We start from the raw sequence: 20,382 nt of genomic DNA, 5'->3' as shown, positions 1-20,382 counted from the left end.
TCTTCCCGGCTGACCCTTGGAAGCTGTTGTCGTCCCTGATCTCCTGACCACCATGGCTGCCCCTACGACCGAGGCCCTACAGCAGGGAGCTGCACAGGAAGGTGAGCAATGGCTGCGATCCCCTAATCCTGGTCTGGGCGCTCACCTTCCTGTGCCCTCTCCTCACCCCCTAGCCTCCCCTCAGGCCTCCCCGTCGTCCCCCAGGGCTCCATCCCTGCACACCCCCCCTCCTGGGGCCTCGTCCTCTCCTGTCTCCCCAGCGCTACTAACCCCCACTCACCGGCTCATCGTATCGGCCCCTGCCTCTGCAGACTCCGGTCGTCCGGGGCTCCCGCTACTAGCCCCCGGCGCTCCGGCTGACCGGGCCGCAGCGGTGCCCCAGGGCAGACGTTCGGGGCGGTCTTCCCGTCCTCCCGTGCGTCTACGTGTCGGAGGGGAGCCGGCCCTGCTAAGTTGCCGTGCTTCTGCCCCACGTGTGGCACCGGGATGCGCGGCGGACGTCTCGGCGCTTGCTTCTGGCGCCGCTGCCCGCCGGTGCCAGGTGCCTGCTCCATACTGCACTTCCTGTCCCCGCTCTGAAACCCGGGGCCCGACGCGCGTATTGGAACCCCCGCCGCCCTCTCATTCTGTTCAGGCCCGCCCTGCCTCCCAGAGTGCAGTGCGGGCTGGGCGGGACACACCCACTTCCGGCCCCACTTCCTCCCGGCAATCCCACTGCAGTGTGGGGACAGGCAGGGGGCCGCCCGCTGCCTCTGTCCCCTCGGCGGCGTGTCAGCCGCTCGGGGGGATCGGGGGCCAGCGTGGGCAGCCGGCCCAGGCACACCTCTGGTCCCCTGCAGCGTCAGGGAGTCCCCTCTCCCTGATGCCGGCTTGGGACCACCAAGCCCCGCCCACTAACTCCCCGGGAAGCATCAGCAGCACAGTTTTAGCCGGCGGGGCCCCAACCCGCCAAATCGGTCGGGGGGGCGCCTCAAAAACAGCGCTCACAAGCCCCCCGAGCCAGGTCCCTCCACGGTGTGCTGCAGCGTCCCCTGCCTCACCAGGACTGCAGCACCGTGGACCTCTGGCCAGCCCACTCCTGGTCCGCCGCGTCACCCAAGCAGGCACATCGGCGTTGCCTGTGCGGGGGGGCGGGCGGTCGGGGGCCAGAGCCACGAACACGGCCGCAGAGCGTGATGACTGGTCTATCCAGACCGACCAGCACGCTCCGCGGCCAGGAATGTACGCACCAAGCACGCACACAGTCGCACCAAACACTAACACAGCCGCATTAAATTACGCGCCGCCAACACCCCCATGCTCCCAAACGCTAATCGCAGACAGTTCCCTATCAGTCCCCGCCCTTTTGCGCTCACCCTATTGCGGTGCTAGCTTAACAGTCACCGCACCTTCCCCGGCTCTACCCCCTGCACCGCCACTCACGCCCCATGGCCAAGGTAACGTCCCCCCTACTCCCGAGGTGAATGCACCTAACGCAACCCCTAGACAGGGCGATCGCAGGCATAGATGCCGCAGATCATCCTCACCCTCATCAGTAGACTCCCACCACCGTCCCCGCTGTCCCTCTAGCTGTCGCTATTCCCACTCCAGAAGCCGACACCACTCATACAGGAGCCGCAGGAGCCACCACAGATCCCGCTCCTCCAGATGGCGCTCGCCATCCACAACCGGCTCAGATACATCGGGGAGTTACAACGGGCAGTACCGGTCACATGCCGAAAGACGGCAGTCTCACCGGACACCCAGAGCGGGTACCCGGTGGGAACAGACACTGACACCCCCCGTTACCGATCAGGCCGAGATCGGCGCCCCAATAGCCTCTCATCCTCGAGCAGACGACAGAGGTCATCCGTCACGTGCTCCGTCCTGGGCTGACGCACGGGGAGACACGCCATACATACCTCCCCGGTCCACCAGCCAGCATCGAACCATCGAGACAATAGAAGCCGGAGAACCTCCCTCTCCGGGGGACGCTCGGCACCAGACACAATGCAGCAGAATACATCCCCGTGCCACGGCGCTGGCCGCTGGCCTGCCATCTTCATCCTCCTGGGCGGGCGGCCAGCACCAGGACAGCGCCACGGCAGGAGCCAGAGTACCTCCGTCCGGAGACACTCGGCCGGCATCTGACAGCGGTGAGTTCCTTGATGTCGGTGAGCGCTCTACAATACAAAATGTGGGAGAAAGCGAGCTGGCGGCCGCTATTAAGACCCTAGTTCAGCAGCTGACACGCCCAGGCGTACCAACTGACACTAGCACCACCCAGGCAGCTAGTCTGCACAAGGATGCATTTTTCTGTGGAGTTAGCCCACTGGGAGCGCATGTTGAGTTAGAGACAAGGCAAAAAATTTGGGATAATGGATACGTAGATATATGGTCACTGTTATCTGCCGACCAACAGTCCGTGGACAAGGAAAGGAGAGTAGGCGAGCGGTTACAAGATAGGAGCAAACCAAAAATAGCTCAAACGATGAATAACTGGCTCCAGGCCTTCGCGGTTCTCGGATGTATAATGGGCCAAAAGCACCCAGAGCGTTGTTCCGAATTATTTATTTACCAAGATCTAATTTATAATTCATATAAGTGCCACAGCGGGGCGGCATGGAAACGGTACGACGAGGAGTTCCGCAGGCGGTTGGCCATGCAACCGGATTTGGGCTGGGGGGTAAAAGCGACGGACGTTTGGTTACGACTGATGTTGTCCCAAAAACAACCCCCCTCTTCTGCAGCGACCACTTATCACTCAACAGCAGCAGGCCAGAATACAGTGGTCGTACGCGGACCTGGGGCCTGCTTACTGTTTAACGATGGATACTGCCGTTTCCAAGGGTCCTGTAAATATAGACACGAATGCTCCTCCTGCGGAGGTGGACACCCTGCGGCCAGATGTACCCGCCAGTCAAATAGAGCACCTGCGAGGTTCAAAGGCATTCAAACTCTTCCTCCCCAGGGCGCGAACGTCGGGCCTGCGGTGTCCTCCTTCCCTCTTGGACATGGTGGCCAATCACTGATGCCCTTGATTCGCGCTTCGGTGACACCGGCGACTTGGCAGGTTTACGGTAAGGCGTGGGAGGAGTGGTGCTCGCTAACGCAAGGAAGACCAGTCGATAGGTGCGACCGGGCGAGATGCGACGTCTTAGTAGAACTCTTAGAAAAGCTCAGGCGGGGAGGTGCGTCGGGGACATTAGCGCAACGTCATCTGTCGGGAATAGCCTTCTTCTTTCAGCTGCTGGGGTGGGTGGACGTAACCAAATATTTTTTCATCAGAGAAGCCGTTAAAGGCTGGAGAAGGCGGCAACCTAGTCAGGAATGCCGTCGCCCAGTTTCCTTAAGGCTGCTGGCCGACATAATTGCAATTTCTTCATCGGTGTGCAAATCGCAATACGAGGCAACGCTGATATCTGCAGCGTTCGCAATCGCCTTCTTCGGGGCGCTTCGCATCAGCGAATTAGTGCCCCAGTCAAAATCCGCATCAGTAGGCGGCTTAATCAATGAAGACCTCGTCATATGCAGCGAAGCTCTGCGCATTAGAGTACGGAGATCCAAATGCGACCCCACCGGGAGGGGGACATGGGTATTGGTCAAGGCGTCAGGCGTCCCAATATGCCCCGTAAAAATAGTTAAAAACTATGCGCTAGTAAGACGTCCGGGTAGATTCTTTCTTTCACACACGGACGGGTCCCCTCTTACTAAATATCAATTTCAAGCGATCTTTAGACAGTGCCTAGAGGCACTCGGCGTGGCTCCAAAGGAATATGGGACACATTCATTCCGAATAGGGGCGGCGACCGAAGCAGCTAGAGCGGGGGTATCGGAAGTCGAGGTGCAGAGAATGGGCCGCTGGAAATCCGCATGCTTTGCAAGATACATAAGACCAGACCTGCTCTAACACTTTTTGTCTATTACAGGCAGCTGTAGGCCCACAGTCTGGGTAGTGGGGCATTCTTTTGTCTACTGGGCATGCAAAAGGGCCAAACTCAGGACGGGGGGAACCAATTTTGGCTTCCCGAATTTGGAAGTCAACTGGAGGGGCATCAGAGGGCTCCGGTGGCGTCAGATCTTCCCGGAGTTGGTCGACATCGCTAAGAAGGCCAAGGGGCCGGTGGTTCTGGTGCTACATGCCGGAGGCAATGATTTGGGCAAGCGGAAAGGGGCCGAGCTGTACACAGTAATGTCAACGGACATCGATCGGTTTGTCTGTTTATTACCAGATATGGTGGTGGTGTGGTCCGAGATAATACCTCGAGCGGTCTGGCACGGAGCTAAGGACGTAAAAGCCATCGAAAACGCAAGAAAAAGGATTAACACAAAGATGTCGAAGTTTGTGAGAGAAAATTACGGCATTGTGGTTCGACACCAAGAGCTAGAAGGGAACAATTTTGCTTTGCTGAGACCAGATGGCATCCACCTCACGGACATCGGGCTCGACATATTCTTGGAGGGTTTGCGGGATGGTGTTGAACAGGCTCTAATGATGTTGTGTGGGGGTCGGAGTCCTGTGTAGGTCATACACATGATCCTCCGTGGCGGTAGGTAGAGGGGGGCAAAGGTTCATAACCTCTCATCGGCTTGCTGGCCCAGCGGTGGTCGGCTGGGGCCTTCAGCAATGAGTGCGTCGTGATGTGTAATTGCCCTTCTCTACTTTGCAAATAATAAACTGACAGACCTGTTCAACCCATCCAGGTTTGTTGGTATCTTTTATTACGGAGTGGTGGGACGGGGGAAAGCACTGGTTACGACACACGGGTCTCTGCAGTCTGGTAGGCACGGTACTGTATAAGGAACGTGCCTCTGACTGCAGAGCCCCTAAGGGATAGCTAGAGGGGAAATCTGTGCAGTGCCCAATTCCCCCCTCCCACTACCTCCCCAGGTGAGGTCATGATTGGGACGCCCAGCGGACCAACCGGGGAGAAGAGGTGAGTCAGGCCACACCCTCAGGGGTTAAATTCTAGTGACCGGGCCAGGTTCTCCCTCTTTCTCCCCGGCTGACCCTTGGAAGCTGTTGTCCCACCCTCCCTCCCTTATAAACTGGTAAATGTACTGTGCAATTACTGTTAAAATGTTTTGAATTTTAAATTTTATAAAAAAAAATAAATGTTGACGTTCTTTTATATACGTCACAGCGGTAGGTAGAGGGGGGCAAAGGTTCGTAACCTCTCATCGGCTTGCTGGCCCAGCGGTCGTCGGCTGGGGCCTTCAGCAATGAGTGCGTCACGATGTGTAATTGCCCTTCTCTACTTTGCAAATAATAAAACTGTGACCGACCTGTTCAACCCATCCAGGATTGTTGGTATCTTTTATTACGGAGTGGTGGGACGGGGGAAGGCACTGGTTACGACACACGGGTCTCTGCAGTCTGTGTGATACTGTCTGCTGAGCCATGTATCTAATCCTCTCCTGTGTGATACTGACTGCTGAGCTGTGTATCTAATCCTATCATGTGTGATACTGACTGCTGAGCCGTGTATCTAATCCTATCCTGTGTGCTACTGACTGCTGAGCCGTGTATCTAATCATATCCTGTGTGATACTGTCTGCTGAGCCGTGTATCTAATCTCTCCTCTGTGATACTGTCTGCTGAGCTGTGTATCTAATCCTATCCTGCGTGATACTGTCTGCTGAGCTCTGTATCTAATTCTCTCCTGTGTGATACTGTCTGCTAAGCTGTGTATCTAATCCTCTCCTGTGTGATACTGTCTGCTGAGCTGTGTATCTAATCCTCTCCTGTGATACTGACTGCTGAGCTGTGTATCTAATCCTCTCCTGTGTGATACTGACTGCTGAGCCGTGTATCTAATCCTATCCTGTGTGCTACTGACTGCTGAGCCGTGTATCTAATCCTATCCTGTGTGATACTGTCTGCTGAGCCGTGTATCTAATCCTCTCCTGTGTGATACTGACTGCTGAGCCGTGTATCTAATCCTCTCCTGTGTGATACTGACTGCTGAGCCGTGTATCTAATCCTATCCTGTGTGATACTGACTGCTGAGCCGTGTATCTAATCCTATCCTGTGTGATACTGACTGCTGAGCCGTGTATCTAATCCTATCCTGTGTGATACTGACTGCTGAGCCGTGTATCTAATCCTATCCTGTGTGATACTGACTGCTGAGCCGTGTATCTAATCCTCTCCTGTGTGATATTGACTGCAGAGCCGTGTATCTAATTCTCTCCTGCGTGATACTGTCTGCTGAGCCGTGTATCTAATCTCTCCTCTGTGATACTGTCTGCTGAGCTGTGTATCTAATCCTATCCTGCGTGATACTGTCTGCTGAGCTCTGTATCTAATCCTCTCCTGTGTGATACTGTCTGCTGAGCTGTGTATCTAATCCTCTCCTGTGTGATACTGTCTGCTGAGCTGTGTATCTAATCCTCTCCTGTGATACTGACTGCTGAGCTGTGTATCTAATCCTCTCCTGTGTGATACTGACTGCTGAGCCGTGTATCTAATCCTATCCTGTGTGCTACTGACTGTTGAGCCGTGTATCTAATCCTATCCTGTGTGATACTGTCTGCTGAGCCGTGTATCTAATCCTCTCCTGTGTGATACTGACTGCTGAGCCGTGTATCTAATCCTCTCCTGTGTGATACTGACTGCTGAGCTGTGTATCTAATCCCATCCTGTGTGATACTGTCTGCTGAGCCGTGTATCTAATCCTATCCTGTGTGATACTGTCTGCTGAGCTGTGTATCTAATCCCATCCTGTGTGATACTGACTGCTGAGCCGTGTATCTAATCCTCTCCTGTGTGATACTGACTGCTGAGCCGTGTATCTAATCCTATCCTGTGTGATACTGTCTGCTGAGCTGTGTATCTAATCCCATCCTGTGTGATACTGACTGCTGAGCCGTGTATCTAATCCTCTCCTGTGTGATACTGTCTGCTGAGCCGTGTATCTAATCCTCTCCTGTGTGATACTGACTGCTGAGCCGTGTATCTAATCCTCTCCTGTGTGATACTGACTGCTGAGCTGTGTATCTAATCCCATCCTGTGTGATACTGTCTGCTGAGCTGTGTATCTAATCCTATCCTGTGTGATACTGTCTGCTGAGCTGTGTATCTAATCCTCTCCTGTGTGATACTGACTGCTGAGCCGTGTATCTAATCCTCTCCTGTGTGATACTGACTGCTGAGCCGTGTATCTAATCCTATCCTGTGTGCTACTGACTGCTGAGCCGTGTATCTAATCCTATCCTGTGTGATACTGTCTGCTGAGCCGTGTATCTAATCCTCTCCTGTGTGATACTGACTGCTGAGCCGTGTATCTAATCCTCTCCTGTGTGATACTGACTGCTGAGCCGTGTATCTAATCCTCTCCTGTGTGATACTAACTGCTGAGCCGTGTATCTAATCCTATCCTGTGTGGTACTGACTGCTGAGCCGTGTATCTAATCCTCTCCTGTGTGATATTGACTGCAGAGCCGTGTATCTAATTCTCTCCTGCGTGATACTGTCTGCTGAGCCGTGTATCTAATCTCTCCTCTGTGATACTGTCTGCTGAGCTGTGTATCTAATCCTATCCTGCGTGATACTGTCTGCTGAGCTCTGTATCTAATCCTCTCCTGTGTGATACTGTCTGCTGAGCTGTGTATCTAATCCTCTCCTGTGATACTGTCTGCTGAGCTGTGTATCTAATCCTCTCCTGTGTGATACTGACTGCTGAGCCGTGTATCTAATCCTATCCTGCGTGATACTGTCTGCTGAGCTCTGTATCTAATTCTCTCCTGTGTGATACTGTCTGCTGAGCTGTGTATCTAATCCTCTCCTGTGTGATACTGTCTGCTGAGCTGTGTATCTAATCCTCTCCTGTGATACTGACTGCTGAGCTGTGTATCTAATCCTCTCCTGTGTGATACTGACTGCTGAGCCGTGTATCTAATCCTATTCTGTGTGCTACTGACTGCTGAGCCGTGTATCTAATCCTATCCTGTGTGATACTGTCTGCTGAGCCGTGTATCTAATCCTCTCCTGTGTGATACTGACTGCTGAGCCGTGTATCTAATCCTATCCTGTGTGATACTGACTGCTGAGCCGTGTATCTAATCCTATCCTGTGTGATACTGACTGCTGAGCCGTGTATCTAATCCTCTCCTGTGTGATATTGACTGCAGAGCCGTGTATCTAATTCTCTCCTGCGTGATACTGTCTGCTGAGCCGTGTATCTAATCTCTCCTCTGTGATACTGTCTGCTGAGCTGTGTATCTAATCCTATCCTGCGTGATACTGTCTGCTGAGCTCTGTATCTAATCCTCTCCTGTGTGATACTGTCTGCTGAGCTGTGTATCTAATCCTCTCCTGTGTGATACTGTCTGCTGAGCTGTGTATCTAATCCTCTCCTGTGATACTGACTGCTGAGCTGTGTATCTAATCCTCTCCTGTGTGATACTGACTGCTGAGCCGTGTATCTAATCCTATCCTGTGTGCTACTGACTGCTGAGCCGTGTATCTAATCCTATCCTGTGTGATACTGACTGCTGAGCCGTGTATCTAATCCTATCCTGTGTGATACTGACTGCTGAGCCGTGTATCTAATCCTCTCCTGTGTGATATTGACTGCAGAGCCGTGTATCTAATTCTCTCCTCTGTGATACTGTCTGCTGAGCTGTGTATCTAATCCTATCCTGCGTGATACTGTCTGCTGAGCTCTGTATCTAATCCTCTCCTGTGTGATACTGTCTGCTGAGCTGTGTATCTAATCCTCTCCTGTGATACTGACTGCTGAGCTGTGTATCTAATCCTATCCTGTGTGATACTGTCTGCTGAGCCGTGTATCTAATCCTATCCTGTGTGATACTGTCTGCTGAGCCGTGTATCTAATCCCCTCCTGTGTGATACTGACTGCTGAGCCGTGTATCTAATCCCCTCCTGTGTAATACTGTCTGCTGAGCCGTGTATCTAATCCTCTCCTGTGTGATACTGACTGCTGAGCCGTGTATCTAATCCTATCCTGTGTGCTACTGACTGCTGAGCTGTGTATCTAATCCTATCCTGTGTGATACTGTCTGCTGAGCCGTGTATCTAATCCTCTCCTGTGTGATACTGACTGCTGAGCCGTGTATCTAATCCTCTCCTGTGTGATACTGACTGCTGAGCTGTGTATCTAATCCTATCCTGTGTGATACTGTCTGCTGAGCTGTGTATCTAATCCTCTCCTGTGTGATACTGACTGCTGAGCTGTGTATCTAATCCTATCCTGTGTGATACTGTCTGCTGAGCCGTGTATCTAATCCTATCCTGTGTGATACTGTCTGCTGAGCCGTGTATCTAATCCCCTCCTGTGTGATACTGACTGCTGAGCCGTGTATCTAATCCTCTCCTGTGTGATACTGACTGCTGAGCCGTGTATCTAATCCTCTCCTGTGTGATACTGACTGCTGAGCCGTGTATCTAATCCCCTCCTGTGTGATACTGACTGCTGAGCCGTGTATCTAATCCTCTCCTGTGTGATACTGACTGCTGAGCCGTGTATCTAATCCTCTCCTGTGTGATACTGACTGCTGAGCCGTGTATCTAATCCTCTCCTGTGTGATACTGCCTGCTGAGCCGTGTATCTAATCCTGTCCTGTGTGATACTGACTGCTGAGCCGTGTATCTAATCCTATCCTGTGTGATACTGTCTGCTGAGCCGTGTATCTAATCCCCTCCTGTGTAATACTGTCTGCTGAGCCGTGTATCTAATCCTCTCCTGTGTGATACTGACTGCTGAGCCGTGTATCTAATCCTATCCTGTGTGATACTGTCTGCTGAGCTGTGTATCTAATCCTCTCCTGTGATCCTGTCTGCTGAGCCGTGTATCTAATCCTCTCCTGTGTGATACTGACTGCTGAGCCGTGTATCTAATCCTCTCCTGTGTGATGTGATACACTAAGCCCCTCCTCCTGCCTTCTATGACGTCACTGTCGGGCGCGGTCCGGTGGATTTTGGTCCCTCTCTCCTCCCGTACATTATTCCGCCCTCGGTTTCTTTCTCTCGTTTCTCGGTTTTGCTGGTGGAGATTTGGCCTCTTCTGTGACGTCACTCTGCCGCATAGAACTATGGGAGCGGCTGCAGATACTGAGCGCGGACCTCTGGGGCTGCGGGACGTCAGCTCCGCCAGGTACAAAGATGGCCGCCGGCGCCTCGGATGTGACGTGCTGAGGTGACGGCTCGTCCTGCAGGTGGCGCTGCTGCTCCCGGGAGACCACGGAGAATAGACGGAAGATGTCGAGTCAGGAGGACCCGGTGCAGCGGGAGATCCACCAGGACTGGGCCAACCGCGAGTATATCGAGGTGATCACCAGCAGCATCAAGAAGATCGCCGACTTCCTCAACTCATTCGGTGAATATCGCGACATGAGATCGGAGGCGGGGGCTTGTAATCGCGATATCATAGACAGGATGTCACTGTGTAAATATATTGTGAATAGTGGCGCCCCCTATGTGCAGGGCGGTGTAATACTGAGGGGGCGCCTGTCATGTCGTGAGGTGATGTCCGGTGATGACCTCCCCTCATGTCCGGGGTGCAGGGCGCCCCCTATGTGCAGGTGCTGGGATGTCCTGGGTGCAGGGCGCCCCCTATGTGCAGGTGCTGGGATGTCCGGGGTGCAGGGCGCCCCCTATGTGCAGGTGCTGGGATGTCCGGGGTGCAGGGCGCCCCCTATGTGCAGGTGCTGGGATGTCCTGGGTGCAGGGCGCCCCCTATGTGCAGGTGCTGGGATGTCCTGGGTGCAGGGCGCCCCCTATGTGCAGGTGCTGGGATGTCCGGGGTGCAGGGCGCCCCCTATGTGCAGGTGCTGGGATGTCCGGGGTGCAGGGCGCCCCCTATGTGCAGGTGCTGGGATGTCCGGGGTGCAGGGCGCCCCCTATGTGCAGGTGCTGGGATGTCCTGGGTGCAGGGCGCCCCCTATGTGCAGGTGCTGGGATGTCCGGGGTGCAGGGCGCCCCCTATGTGCAGGTGCTGGGATGTCCTGGGTGCAGGGCGCCCCCTATGTGCAGGTGCTGGGATGTCCTGGGTGCAGGGCGCCCCCTATGTGCAGGTGCTGGGATGTCCTGGGTGCAGGGCGCCCCCTATGTGCAGGTGCTGGGATGTCCTGGGTGCAGGGCGCCCCCTATGTGCAGGTGCTGGGATGTCCGGGGTGCAGGGCGCCCCCTATGTGCAGGTGCTGGGATGTCCTGGGTGCAGGGCGCCCCCTATGTGCAGGTGCTGGGATGTCCGGGGTGCAGGGCGCCCCCTATGTGCAGGTGCTGGGATGTCCTTGGTGCAGGGCGCCCCCTATGTGCAGGTGCTGGGATGTCCTGGGTGCAGGGCGCCCCCTATGTGCAGGTGCTGGGATGGAGGGTGCCCCCTATGTGCAGGTGCTGGGATGTCTGGGGTCCGGCGCTGTCCTCTGACCTCTCCTCTTATGTCCGGGGTGCAGGGTGCCCCCTTTGTGCAGGTGCTGGGATGTCCTGGGTGCAGGGCGCCCCCTATGTGCAGGTGCTGGGATGTCCTGGGTGCAGGGCGCCCCCTATGTGCAGGGTGGTGGGATGTCCGGGGTCCGGCGCTGTCCTCTGACCTCTCCTCTTGTTTGCAGACATGTCCTGCCGATCACGACTGGCGACATTGAACGAGAAGCTGACGGCTCTGGAGCGGCGGATCGAGTACATAGAGGCGCGGGTACGTGCTGCCCTCTGCGGCCATTCTGCATGTCTGACACGCGGGAGTCTGCATGACGTGTCTGTGGCCGCAGCGGCGGATGCATCGGAGCAGAGAACCTTGTATCCTGCGTGTTACATTGTATCAATACTCTGAGCCGCCAACATTCATCTCTGCAGCGAGGGGCGAGCCGGGCGCAGATCCCCAATGTGACACATCGCTCCGTCACAGGAACGTCTCGGTTGTGGTCACATGCGCGGAGTTCAGGCCGTTATACGAGTGATGGACAGCACTGAAGTCGCTCGTCTCCGGCCTCTGTACAATCACTAGCAGATCCGTCTCTCCCTGTACAGCGGCGATGTGCTGCCGAGAACAAGGATTTATGTTCCACCATAGACAATCCAGTCACTCGATGAGTAGGCAGCATTTTACACATTCATTAGGCGATTATTGACATCATTACACCTATGAACAGCGGGGATTTATAAATGTGGATACTACATACACACAGGTATATACACCAAGCCCGGACATACATGTATACACAGAGCACATACATACACATGTGTATACATACTCCAAGAGCACATACATATGTGTATACACACTCACAGAGCACACATACCATGCCTGTACATAGTGTATACACACATTGTGTATGCACACGTGTGTGCATACTCAGCACATACACACACACACACACACATACTCACAGATACATACTCAGAGCACATACACGTGTATACATACTCAGCACATACACACACATACTCAGATACATACTCACAGAGCACATACACGTGTATACATACTCAGCACATACACACACATACTCAGATACATACTCACAGAGCACATACATACACGTGTATACATACTCACAGCACATACACGTGTATACATACTCACAGAGCACATACATACACGCGTGTGTACATACTCAGGCTGCGATCACACATGTGAGAAATACATGTCACGCATGGTAATACCCGGCATTGCCGCCGTCTCTCGGAGCGTGAGGCTGCATGTATTGCTATGCGGCCGCACTCTCCGCTCCTGAGTGACGGCGGCAGTGCCGGGTATTACCATGCGTGACTCGGGACGTATTTCTCGCATGTGTGATCCCAGCCTCACAGAGCACATACATACACCTGTATGCACACTCAGAGCACATACATTCATACATACTCACACATTATAGATGACTTGCCAGTTTCCTCCTCCTCAGATCTTCCAGACTCCCGCAGGGTACAGGACCTGAGCGGTCACATGACTACACTGTCACCACAGGTCCTGCCGCACTCTCCACATCGGATAATGCAGAACTCTTGTGATCAATGTGGTTTCTGTCGCCAAAACCAGAATGGAGTTTTTTGGGGGATTGTTTTTCGCCACCACAGGGGAAACGTATAGTAACAGCGCTCGCTGCACCTGGGCCCCAGTCTGGCGACTGATCCCGCGTGTTACATTGTAGCCGTCGCCTCTTGCTCTGAATCTTACTTTCATATTTCTTTTGATTTTCTGCCGCCCTCTGGAATGGTGGTGACCGCAGAATAACTGTAGTGCTGCATGAACCCCCCATGGTCTCATCCCCCTTTGCTGTCCCTTCTTGTTGTGTTGGATTTTTTTTTTGCCTGATATTAACCCTTTGTGTGAACTCCCCCCACCCCATTTTCTACATACGATTTGCTAGATCAGCATCTGTGAGGGGAAGCGGCTGAGCCCAATATCCGCTATAACATGAGCTTGTGTGGACATTGAGTAACAACATGCAGCCACCTCCTCTTCTCCAATCAGGAGGGGGAGACTACTGTAAACTTACAGACGTTACCGGCCCTTTAAGTCATCAGTGCTGCAGTTTGGAGCAATACTTTGCTATCTGGAAACCATCAGTAAGCTGCTGGTGACATGTCTGATATTATTTTCTCTCTTTATCTATTGGGTAATTCTGTCTCTTTAGTTATTAGTCCTGAAATCTATCCAGGACCAGTGATGGGGAAGCCGACATTATCCTAAAGGGCGGGGGCAGGGGTTATGGGGTCTTAATGTATCTAAAATAGAAAATGAAGCAACATTGCTCCCGGTCTTCATGTAAAACCTCCTCCCGTTTAGTGTTCACAGCTCCACTCATCTATTAGTGTCTGTCCTCTCTTCTTCATCATCACGCTGTAGAGGAGGCGGACGGCAGCACACAACTGCAGTGTCAGACTACACAGGGTGTAACTACGGCAACACATCAGTCTGCATGCGAGCTGTGCACACAAAACGGATGAAGATTAATGGGGTGAACGCACCTTGTAAAGGCTTCTGATAGGGAATAGTGGTGGTTCGGTTAGAAAAAGCCATGACTTCCTTCCACCCAGTAGATCATAGCGGGTCCTAACCTGTGGATCTCCAGCTCCCATCATAACTGGACAGGCGCAGGAGAGCAGCCCGTAGCCGGATCACTACATCACCTGACCACCGCTCTGGGCTGATAGGGTGGGGGTATGGACTGCTGAGTCCCCTCCGTATAGCATGCCCTTCTGCAGCTTCATCCCTCCCCACCCCCCTCTCCATCTTGTCAGTCTTTACTGTAGTTCTAGCATTCTATTCATGAACTGGGAGGCTCAGGATGAACAGAGCTGTAGCTCCTCCCCCCACCAGGTATTTACAGAGTGCCGCGTATTTCCGTGTCTGCTCGTGGCCGTGCTCTGTGCTGTTCTGTGGCTGCGCTCTTCTGCATGTGCTGTGGCCTGGCAGAGACCCCCGTGCTTCATGTCTGACGACTCGTCCATTACGTCCGGTTTTCGCCATCTGATCACTCATCTTTTTCTATTGCAGGTCACTAAAGGAGAGACTCTGACCTAGACGCTGCGGACCCCCTTCATCTACGTTTACAGCGGCGTCCCCCGATCCTTCCTCCGTTTTACTCTTCACTTTATTGGCCGACAGAAGCCATGGGCTGCGCTATTCCTGGATGGCGGCGAGGTCGCGGGTCGTTGTGCCAATCAGATCACTTTCCTCTTTCATTATTATATTTTTCTTTTGTATCGATGTTTCTGTAACTTTAAACTGTCAAAATAAATGGAATTAATCTCATGATTGCACTGAGTGACCCCCACTATCCGCAGCTCCCCTCCCCCATCCTATCCCATGCAGGAAGCTCCGGCTGATCAGACCAGGGGCCCCCAGCTCCGCCACAGACTGCTCAGGACTCGCTGGATCTTTGGTGCAATAATACGTTTATTAAAAATAGAATCCGCAGTATCAATAATTATTTACACAACGTCTCAAACATTTCTAGCGTGCGCTTAATCTCCCGGATCTGCTTGGCCAGAGCATGAATGGGCTGCATGGACCGGTCCAGCTCCTCACAGCGCGCCATCAGGGTGTACATCCCCTGCGGAGAGAAGGAGGAAGAGTGAGCGCAGCTCTGGAGGATAATACAGGATCAGTAATGTACACAGTGACAGCACCAGCAGAATAGTGAGTGCAGCTCTGGAGTATAATACAGGATGTAACTCAGGATCAGTAATGTATGTACATAGTGACTGCACCAGCAGAATAGTGAGCGCAGCTCTGGAGTATAATACATGATGTAACTCAGGATCAGTAATGTAATGTATGTACACAGTGACTGCACCAGCAGAATAGTGAGTGCAGCTCTGGGGTATAATACAGGATGTAACTCAGGATCAGTAATGTAATTATGTACACAGTGACTGCACCAGCAGAATAGTGAGTGCAGCTCTGGGGTATAATACAGGATGTAACTCAGGATCAGTAATCTATGTACACAGTGACTGCACCAGCAGAATAGTGAGTGCAGCTCTGGAGTATAATACATTACTGATCCTGAGTTAGATCCTGTATGTACAGTGACTGCACCAGCAGAATAGTGAGTGCAGCTCTGGAGTAGGAACAGTACAATGTAGAATTTTAACAAAAGATGTTCCAGGATTGGAGTTTTATTAAATAGGGGGGGGGGGGGGGGTATCCGACCTTCTCTACTTGTCGTTCCGTCTCCTACCTTGATGCTCATGTCCACTGACTCCCCGAGACTGTCCACAGAATCCCTGTACGTCTGGATGTATCCCACGCTGAGCGCCGTCATCTGCAAATAAAGGTGTGGTCAGCTCTGGAGATACGAGGGGGCCGCTCTCTGGGGCATTTGTCCATATCAGTCGCACGCGCCATTGATCGTGGTCTCGCTGATCGCCTCCCCTGCTACAGCTGATAGCGCTCATGTACGATCTTACATTTTGGATTGTGCCGCTCAAACTTTTCATCATCTGATCGACTTTTAGTGCAACTTCCTGAGTGAGGATCTCCAGGTCCTTCAACACCTCCAGGTCGATGGGGGGGATGTCGGCTCTGCTTCTCTGCAGCGCATGATGGCGGACATTGATGTCAGCTACAACACAGGGAAACGAGTTCTGGAGATTGTAGGTACACGTTCACACAGGAAACCTCATTAGAGCCCCCAGAAAAATCACTAGTGGGGTCCACCCTCTTCCGCATTGAAGAGCCACTTCTCAGCTGAGGGTTTGTTACAATTACATCCAATTCATAGGAACCTAAACAGCTGCTGAAAACTACAACCCTCATCAGCAGTGCAAGGTGAAGGCGCCCGAAGAACGGAGCAGTCGCTTCACAGCATCCAGCGCCGAAACCGGTTTATAGAAGCGACAAAAGACGGAATCTTGTGCTCAGCGAGTCGCTCTCACATTGCAGCGGGTTCAGTGTTTGCCATTTTTAGCGCTTTGGTGACCAGGAGGTGTCACTGCTGAGCGCCACCTCCTGGTCAGCCGGGTAATCGCCATCCTGGGAGCATTCGCCAGCACACGGGGACATCTGGCTGCGCACGTAGAACAACCGACAGAAAACCTTCCCTCATTACTCAGTGACACAGGCTTTTCAGCAATCTCACAGCGCACCTTTATTCCACGGTCGGCAGCACATCGCCACCCTTCCCCCTCACACACGGTCGGCAGCACGTCACCCCCCCTTTCCCTCACACACGGTCGGCAGCACATCACCCCCATTCCCCTCACACACGGTCGGCGGCACATCACCACCCTTCCCCTCACACACGGTCGGCAGCACATCACCACCCTTCCCCCTCACACACGGTCAGCAGCACATCACCACCCTTCCCCTCACACACGGTCGGCAGCACTTCGCCACCCTTCCCCTCACACACGGTCGGCAGCACTTCGCCACCCTTCCCCTCACACACGGTCGGCAGCACATCACCCCCCTTCCCCTCACACACGTCGGCAGCACTTCGCCACCCTTCCCCTCACACACGGTCGGCAGCACTTCGCCACCCTTCCCCTCACACACGGTCGGCAGCACTTCGCCACCCTTCCCCTCACACACGGTCGGCAGCACATCGCCCCCCTTCCCCTCACACACGGTCGGCAGCACATCACCCCCCTTCCCCTCACACACGGTCGGCAGCACATCACCACCCTTCCCCTCACACACGGTCGGCAGCACATCACCACCCTTCCCCTCACACACGGTCGGCAGCACTTCGCCACCCTTCCCCTCACACACGGTCGGCAGCACTTCGCCACCCTTCCCCTCACACACGGTCGGCAGCACATCACCCCCCTTCCCCTCACACACGGTCGGCAGCACATCACCCCCCTTCCCCTCACAGACGGTCGGCAGCACATCACCCCCCTTCCCCTCACACACGGTCGGCAGCACTTCGCCACCCTTCCCCTCACACACGGTCGGCAGCACTTCGCCACCCTTCCCCTCTCACACGGTCGGCAGCACATCGCCCCCCTTCCCCTCACACACGGTCGGCAGCACATCACCCCCCTTCCCCTCACACACGGTCGGCAGCACTTCGCCACCCTTCCCCTCACACACGGTCGGCAGCACTTCGCCACCCTTCCCCTCACACACGGTCGGCAGCACATCGCCCCCCTTCCCCTCACACACGGTCGGCAGCACATCGCCCCCCTTCCCCTCACACACGGTCGGCAGCACATCACCCCCCTTCCCCTCACACACGGTCGGCAGCACATCACCACCCTTCCCCTCACACACGGTCGGCAGCACATCACCACCCTTCCCCTCACACACGGTCGGCAGCACATCACCACCCTTCCCCTCACACACAGTCGGCAGCACATCGCCCCCCTTCCCCTCACACACGGTCGGCAGCACTTCGCCACCCTTCCCCTCACACACGGTCGGCAGCACTTCGCCACCCTTCCCCTCACACACGGTCGGCAGCACATCACCACCCTTCCCCTCACACACAGTCGGCAGCACATCACCACCCTTCCCCTCACACACAGTCGGCAGCACATCACCACCCTTCCCCTCACACACGGTCGGCAGCACATCACCACCCTTCCCCTCACACACAGTCGGCAGCACATCGCCCCCCTTCCCCTCACACACGGTCGGCAGCACATCACCCCCAGCATCTCCGGATTGGTCGCTGTGTTGTACACGATGTTACAGGCCCGGACACACCCGCGGCCTCCGCACTCACTGTCCCGCTCCGCGCCGGGCTTGGAGCTCATCCTGACCGCCGTCCTCCCCTGTGCTCCGGGCAGTCGCGGCCTCACATCTTCCTCCTCACAATTTAGCCTGGAGCAGCGCTGCCGTCAATCACTGCGGCCCCGCCCACTACAACTTCTCACTCTGCGCCGTCCAATCTGCTGCCGGGACGTTCCCAGGGGCGGGATTGTGGGAGGAGCCAGCGGAGGGTTCTGGTTGTTACATTGTATCTTTCTCTGACTTCAATATTTACAGAATTCTGTTCTGATTCTTAAATATTTATGTTCTCTGTGTAAACAAACCTGATGGCGGAAGGGGCAGCGAGGACCTGAGACACTGGCAGTGGGGTCATGTCTCCTCAGCTGCAGGGGCCACGAGTGAAAACAGAGGGGTCTTCACTGGGATCCTGGCCTCGGTCCACAGGTCCAGTACACACGTCCGGTCCACGGTTCACACGTCCAGTCCACATTTCACACGTCCGGTCCACGGTTCACACGTCCGGTCCACATTTCACACGTCCGGTCCACATTTCACACGTCCTGTCCACATTTCACACGTCCGGTCCACATTTCACACGTCCGGTCCACATTTCACACGTCCGGTCCACATTTCACACGTCCGGTCCACATTTCACACGTCCGGTCCACATTTCACACGTCCGGTCCACATTTCACACGTCCGGTCCACATTTCACACGTCCGGTCCACATTTCACACGTCCGGTCCACATTTCACACGTCCAGTCCACGGTTCACACGTCCGGTCCACATTTCACACGTCCGGTCCACATTTCACACGTCCGGTCCACAGTTCACACGTCCGGTCCACAGTTCACACGTCCGGTCCACAGTTCACACGTCCGGTCCACAGTTCACACTAGCAGTATTGGGTCAGTATTTTACATCAGTATTTGTAGCCAAAACCAGGAGTGGGTGATAAATGCAGAAGTGGTGCATATGTTTCTATTATACTTTTCCTCTAATTGTTCCACTCCTGGTTTTGGCTACAAATACTGATGTAAAATACTGACCAAATACTGCTAGTGTGAACAAGGCCACCCTTTATGCTTTCATAGAGGCTTGACACAGGGGTAGGTCCCCACAAATGTGGCCTCAGGCGCTTCCCTGTAGCTCAGCATCTCTGTTCATTCCTCGGCGGCGCTCATGTGCCCATGTACGGCCCACACCAAAGCTGTGACTGCAGCCTGGAAGCTTTGTTGGAGCCCGCATCGCACTCTGGATGTTTTTTTCACATTAGGGAATAGAATATTATGAAAGAATGAAGTATTTGAACATAAACTTATGAAATCCAAATTGATAAAAATTGCAAAGAAAATGATGTTATGTGCTGTTTTCTTTATGGACATCATATACAGCCACATGATCAGTGCAGCGGTCAGAGATTGTCTGCAGCAGACAAATGTGTATCACATCGTCACTAAGGCTTCTTTCACACTTGCGTCGGTACGGGGCCGTCGCAATGCGTCGGCCCGACGTACGTTGTGAAAATTCGCCACAACGTGGGCATCGGATGCAGTTTTTCAACGCATCCACTGCCCATTCTATGTCCCGGGGAGGAGGGGGCGGAGTTCCGACTGCACATACGCGGTAGGAAATGGCGGACGCAACAGACAAAAAAAGTTACATTGAACGTTTTTTTGTGCCGACGGTCCGCCAAAACACGACGCATCCAGTGCACGACGTATGGCCATACATTACGATCCGTCGGCAATACAAGTCTATGGGCAAAAAACGCATCCTGCCGGCACATTTGCAGGATCTGTTTTTTCCCCAAAACGACGCATTGCGATGGATTACAAACAACGCAAGTGTGAAGGAAGCCTAAGGAACAAATCAAATTAGTAGCCTCATATCAGCAATGGATTAAATTTGATAGTTTTGTATTTTTTTTTGGTTATTGTCACATTTCCTATTAGGCTCATTTTTAGCCTCTACTTGGTGCCAATCTAGGAACCAGCGACCTACAGCTCCTTGCGTGTGGAGTGTGGGAGAGTGCTGAATCTCTCAGTGCATATCCTAAATAGTGTAATAAAGTGGTGCAGGGCTATGTGCCCACCTTGCGGATTTCTGTGCACATTTTTCTGCTCAGTTTTTGTAAAATCCACAGGTAAAATGCACTGCATTTTACCTGCGGATTACTCATGGATTTCCTGCATTTTATGTGCGGATTTTACCTGCTGTTTTACACCGGCGGATTCCTATTGAGGAGCAGATGAAAAATGCTGCGGAATCCGCACA

General features: G+C 53.8%; 3 protein-coding genes across 4 annotated transcripts; 2 read left to right on the top strand and 1 right to left on the bottom strand.

The window, feature by feature from the left end:
- The first annotated feature begins 2,004 nt into the window (after positions 1 to 2,004).
- LOC138647261 (uncharacterized) lies at positions 2,005 to 5,353 on the top strand. The gene is made up of 3 exons (XM_069736157.1): positions 2,005 to 2,135; positions 2,951 to 3,059; positions 3,909 to 5,353. Exons 2-3 carry the CDS (start codon positions 3,011 to 3,013, stop codon positions 4,502 to 4,504), a joined length of 645 nt encoding a protein of 214 aa, XP_069592258.1. The 5' UTR covers positions 2,005 to 2,135; positions 2,951 to 3,010; the 3' UTR covers positions 4,505 to 5,353.
- A 4,778-nt stretch (positions 5,354 to 10,131) lies between these two features.
- On the top strand, positions 10,132 to 14,696 carry BRK1 (BRICK1 subunit of SCAR/WAVE actin nucleating complex). Its single transcript, XM_069736156.1, has 3 exons — positions 10,132 to 10,319; positions 11,554 to 11,636; positions 14,439 to 14,696. The coding sequence occupies exons 1-3, from the start codon at positions 10,202 to 10,204 to the stop codon at positions 14,463 to 14,465; spliced, it is 228 nt and encodes a 75-aa protein (XP_069592257.1). The 5' UTR covers positions 10,132 to 10,201; the 3' UTR covers positions 14,466 to 14,696.
- A 126-nt stretch (positions 14,697 to 14,822) lies between these two features.
- On the bottom strand, positions 14,823 to 18,272 carry BORCS6 (BLOC-1 related complex subunit 6). 2 transcript variants are annotated; one of them, XM_069736154.1, is made up of 4 exons: positions 18,118 to 18,272; positions 15,857 to 16,011; positions 15,628 to 15,711; positions 14,823 to 14,997 (listed from the first exon to the last, which is right to left on the bottom strand). In XM_069736154.1, the coding sequence occupies exons 1-4, from the start codon at positions 18,146 to 18,148 to the stop codon at positions 14,872 to 14,874; spliced, it is 396 nt and encodes a 131-aa protein (XP_069592255.1). In that variant the 5' UTR covers positions 18,149 to 18,272; the 3' UTR covers positions 14,823 to 14,871. The 2 variants fall into 2 exon arrangements, with proteins under 2 accessions (XP_069592255.1, XP_069592254.1); XM_069736153.1 differs by having other exon boundaries at positions 18,022 to 18,253.
- Between the last annotated feature and the right edge of the window lie 2,110 nt (positions 18,273 to 20,382).

The sequence above is a fragment of the Ranitomeya imitator genome, chromosome 8 (genome assembly GCF_032444005.1).
Source record: "Ranitomeya imitator isolate aRanImi1 chromosome 8, aRanImi1.pri, whole genome shotgun sequence".
Classification (NCBI taxonomy): domain Eukaryota; kingdom Metazoa; phylum Chordata; class Amphibia; order Anura; family Dendrobatidae; genus Ranitomeya; species Ranitomeya imitator.
Note: the sequence above shows the minus strand (reverse complement) of the source record. Positions and strands in the feature narration are given on the sequence as shown.